Here is a 4,775-nt window from a genome sequence, read left to right on the forward strand (position 1 = left end):
TCCTATAGAACCTATCACTAAAGAGATGGGAAATGAAAATTATTAACCTTCCTGATACCTTACCTCCCAAGGAAAAAACTGTAGATTTCATATAGTATTTTTGATCGAAAAATTAATATGACTTATTTCCTATCTTTTGCTCAATGTGAAAATAGACCAAATTCTACAATATCAAACCTGTAAGACTTAATAAATGATGGAAGAATATATATATATATATATATATAAATAAGAAAATAACAACATTATGGGTAGTTCACCTTTATTAACATTAAAGGGTTCCTTTAATTAGGATTTATACATTTCTATGTTGTACATCCAATTTTGACGTTTTCCTTATCTAATCTTGTCTTTGATATACATTTATATATTTTTAGTATCCACAAATATAAACAATTTTGGTTTTAGTCCCCCAATCTTTTCCTAGCTTTTAGTCCATAGTTTAATTAATCATTTTGGTTTAAATCCTTATCAATAATGTGGTAACAATATAATTGGTTAGCTCATGGATTACCACGATATGTTAGCCACATTATTACCAGGGTTATACTAAAACTAAAATTTTAAAGTTTATAAAAATTAAAACCCAAAAAATAAATTATAAACACTAAAACCAAAATTCAATATATTTCTGCACATAATTGAGATCAATATACAACCTGCTTAAGATATCTTAAATTACCTTATAGAATTCATTATTTGTAAGGAGATAAAAGCAAAAATATAAATACCAAATCATAAAAAACTTGATAAAATGTCCACTATAGGGAAACAAAAGCAGAAAAAGGAAATGAAGAAACTGGTCTTTTTGTTTTGGTAGAAAAACGCAGTCTAAACTCTACCATCAAAGCCATCTAGTAAACCAGTCCACATTCCCTTTACTGGTGGTAATTGTGCAACCAAAGCATTCCAAGGAGGGTAACCAACACCGCTGCCACGAACTCGACCATCCAACCGGAGAGATAGATACCTGTACAATGAAGAAAAAAGCAATCCTATCAATGTTCATAACAAGACATCCCGAAATAGAGACGATTATCTATTACAGTTTTTCTCTTACCATATTGATTGTATAACTTCATTGCATGGAATAACCTCATATTGATTGAAACTTAACATTTTGAATTAAAAGAGTAGCATAAAGAAGAATTCATGTGCATGTTCTTTTGCTAAAAAGTGAGATATCTGTACATGTATACATGCCAATATTAACATGGATAATACTTACACTGGAGATTCAGAGGATACGCCTGCCATCTTCTTTTGTTGATCTATCCACCTATTCAAAATATGGCGCAAAATTTTAAAAAATTGATAAATATATTCAATTGCATAATTATTTTGTCCGGATAGACATACTCAGACCACTCGGAGATGAAAACCGGAGCCAACTGCCAGAGTCTCTTCCTTCTTGCACCAGGCGGCTTCAGCTCCTCACTCTCCTCAAACTCCAAAGTTGGCAAATTTCCATCGGTTACAAAGGGCACAACAAGCACTCCTCTGTCCAAAAGACTTTCAGTTAAAGGCTCACTAAGCTTAAAAGATTCGGTGACATAGGATGCTGGGCCAGCACAGATTACAAGACGAGCAATCCCTCTAAATGAGCTGACAGGAATGATCCTCTTCTTGTCCACGCGGAGCTTAAGATTTGATAAGTTTTCCTCTCTTGAGAGGCGAGCCACTTGTGCATTCTTTGATTTGTTCTCTTGAAAGTACAAGAAAGCAAATAAAGATACTGCTCCGAAGTCAATGCCAAGGTTCTTCAGAGTATCAGGGATTTCGGATGCTCTTGATGAATTAGCCAGTGCACCAATGAGTTGTGTGGTTGCTATCAATCCCCCAAGACCAGCACTTGCAATAAAAGCAATATAAAAGAACATCCTAACTGACCGAAACGGAGAGAGAACTTCACTCCTTATCTTGGCTGTAGAGCTGAAGAACAAATACGATTAATGATGAAGCATCACTGGCATATAGAACCTGATGAAAGAAGCATTGCATAAAGAGGAGTGCCCATAAGAAAAGAAACTTGAGTAAACTAGGTTTTTCCAAAAGTGAAAAAAGGGAAAATAAAATAATATGTAACATTTTGCAATGTTACATATAAATGCTCCACCAAAAACCTAGTGTTCAAATAGCTTCTGGGGCAAGCAGAAGGTATATAGTGAAGTTCATAGAGCAAGATAGTTTGAATGGAAACTATATTTGATAATGCTACTTGCATATAGCGGCATGTATAACCATGCATCTTTACATTTTTTGATTATAATCAACTTACTGATACAATATGTACTTCAATATAATAAGCCAACATTCCAATAAATTGGTCAAAGTACCAATCTCCAGCACCATAAAGCATTAACAAAAAATTGGTATTAAGGAAATCCAATGATACCCTTTCTTGGGGGTATGATGATGCACCAAATATGGGTAAGCACTAGCACAAACTTTAGAATATGGTTGCTGAGGCCAATAATTGGAAAAGGAAGAGTGAATCAGAATTATCAAAAAGCCATTCTATCTAGATGATTACATGTAAGCAGGTTTTTACTAGAATATCTCAAGGGATTTGTAATTGAGAATATTTCAGGTGAGCTGGCACAATAGCTTACAGAATTGTGTGAGAACATTATATAATGATGTATTAGGGTTGGAATGAAGGCAAGTAATATCAAGTGCATTTTCCGATTTTCTCTCGTCTCCGCTCCCCCTCCTTTCCTCTTCTCTGTTCTCTCCCAGAGGTACAGAGTTACCGCATTCAGTCATTAATCGCATACTGAATCATCCATTCCCCTCACCATGTATCAGGTTAATTTCAAAGGAAGTGTTGTAATAATAATGTAAAAACTGACAAACTACATACTCATACTCATACTCCTACCAGTTATTTTCATTCTCTCCATTTTTTCCTTCCTTTCTATAATTCTATTCACAGACATATACTTTATATGACCCCCAACAAATTAGTTATTTTTAATAGAATTTTCAGCGTTAATTATGAAATTAGCAATCAATGAACACTTAATAACACGAGCACCATGCAAATTCCTATTTATCATCATCAGCAGCAATAATAACCACAACAACCAAACATTTTCACACTAGCTGAGGTAACTTACATAGCTGAAACAACAATAGGTGGAATCTCAACTTGGTTGTTTCTAATGTGATAATTCCTAATCCAATTGTAACTGGAAGAGAGAGAGAGAGGGAGAGAAAAAGAGTACCTGATTTGAGAAGAAGGAGATGGTTTATTAGAAGAAGAACAAACAATGGTGGGAATGGAACCTCTTTGGTGTGAACAAGACATAGAGTGTCCATAGCTGAAACCTCGGCCAAACAAGATAACATTATTAGTACGGAAGAGATTGAGAGATATCGGTGTTGGTGTTGTGAGAGTGAGATAGAAAGTGTTGGAGTGAAGAGTTATTGAACCAAAGGCAAACGCCATGGTTCGGTTCCTATAACTCAATGATTCAGTTTACTATTAGCAACTGCAGAGGTGCAACTCAACTAACTCATCCTATTTGGATGATTCTTCTATTGCCACGCTTACCCCTCTCATACTCCATTGTTATTATTTTCTTTAAATTATTACAAAATGGCAATCTATCTAAGTGTTTTTTACAATATGTTTGTCTAATAGTGTAAAGTCACGCTAGATTTAGAATAATCAAAAGATCAAAGATTTAATTTCTAATAATGGATTAATGGTACTTGTTGTGAGGGGCATACACACACCTATTAATTCATGATGCAGTAAAATAATACTCATCATAGTACCGAAAAAAGAAACTATTTTTTTTTTATTTTTCTATGGTGGAGCAATATTGTAATATATTTTTTATAATAAGGGTATGTCCTTCTCAAAGGTTTATGAAAGTTACATATTATAAGTAAATCTTAAATCACTATATCAATATTTTCTTTGTAAAAGTTTTTTCGATAAGAAAAATTGTATTAAAAAGAACACAAAAGATATCCATCCAACACAAGAGAAAATTAAAAAATGATATTTTTACAAGCTAAGTTGATATAGGACTTCAGATCCATGCATCCGTTTACAAAAGTCATGGAAGATAAATTTACAAAAGAATAGAGCCAAATCCAAGATTTAGTCTAAATCCTACCAATTAAATGAACAAAATTCACTTGTTTCTCCATAAATATAGCTTCATTCCTCATAGACCAAGTAGACCACACCATAATGAACCAAATCATTCTCCATAGATTAACACATTTAGAGCATTCAAGAAAGTCATGAAGCTTAAAGAACTCAACAACATTAGGAGGATCCTAAATTTGAATTGAAGTCAAGTGTAAACTCATTCCCAAACATTTGAAACAAAGTCACATGAAATTAAAAGGTGATTAACCGATTCCATGTGATTGTTGCGTAACAAACAAATCATATCCTCAACCACATAACAATATTCCTTTTGGAAAGTTCATCCTTAGTCAATAAACTTTTTCTAATTAAAATTAATTTCCAAACAAAACAGAAAATATTGAAAGACACATAATTAATCCAACATTGCTTAAAATATTACTAAGAGAATGTAGTTGGTTCAGTTGAGTTAAATAAGAGGATTTAACAACATAACAACCACATGCATCTAGACTCCATCTCCATTTGTCACGAATTTCTTTCTTACACTTGTGGTGATGAATCAAGTCGTATAGACGTCTGACCAAGGACTCCTCTCTACCAAAAAAAGATTCATTCTCCAAGGAATCTCCCAAGATCAAACATCATCAGTCTAGAAATCACTATC

The 4,775-nt window shown here is 33.4% G+C and overlaps 1 protein-coding gene across 1 annotated transcript; it reads right to left on the minus strand.

Moving 5' to 3' along the window:
* Positions 1–641: 641 nt before the first annotated feature.
* On the minus strand, positions 642–3,535 carry LOC109337138 (protein LOW PSII ACCUMULATION 1, chloroplastic). Its single transcript, XM_019574045.1, has 4 exons — positions 3,228–3,535; positions 1,360–1,932; positions 1,229–1,279; positions 642–970 (listed from the first exon to the last, which is right to left on the minus strand). Exons 1-4 carry the CDS (start codon positions 3,449–3,451, stop codon positions 832–834), a joined length of 987 nt encoding a protein of 328 aa, XP_019429590.1. The 5' UTR covers positions 3,452–3,535; the 3' UTR covers positions 642–831.
* Between the last annotated feature and the right edge of the window lie 1,240 nt (positions 3,536–4,775).

Source organism: Lupinus angustifolius, unplaced genomic scaffold (genome assembly GCF_001865875.1).
Source record: "Lupinus angustifolius cultivar Tanjil unplaced genomic scaffold, LupAngTanjil_v1.0 Scaffold_2_30, whole genome shotgun sequence".
NCBI classification, from domain to species: Eukaryota; Viridiplantae; Streptophyta; class Magnoliopsida; order Fabales; family Fabaceae; genus Lupinus; species Lupinus angustifolius.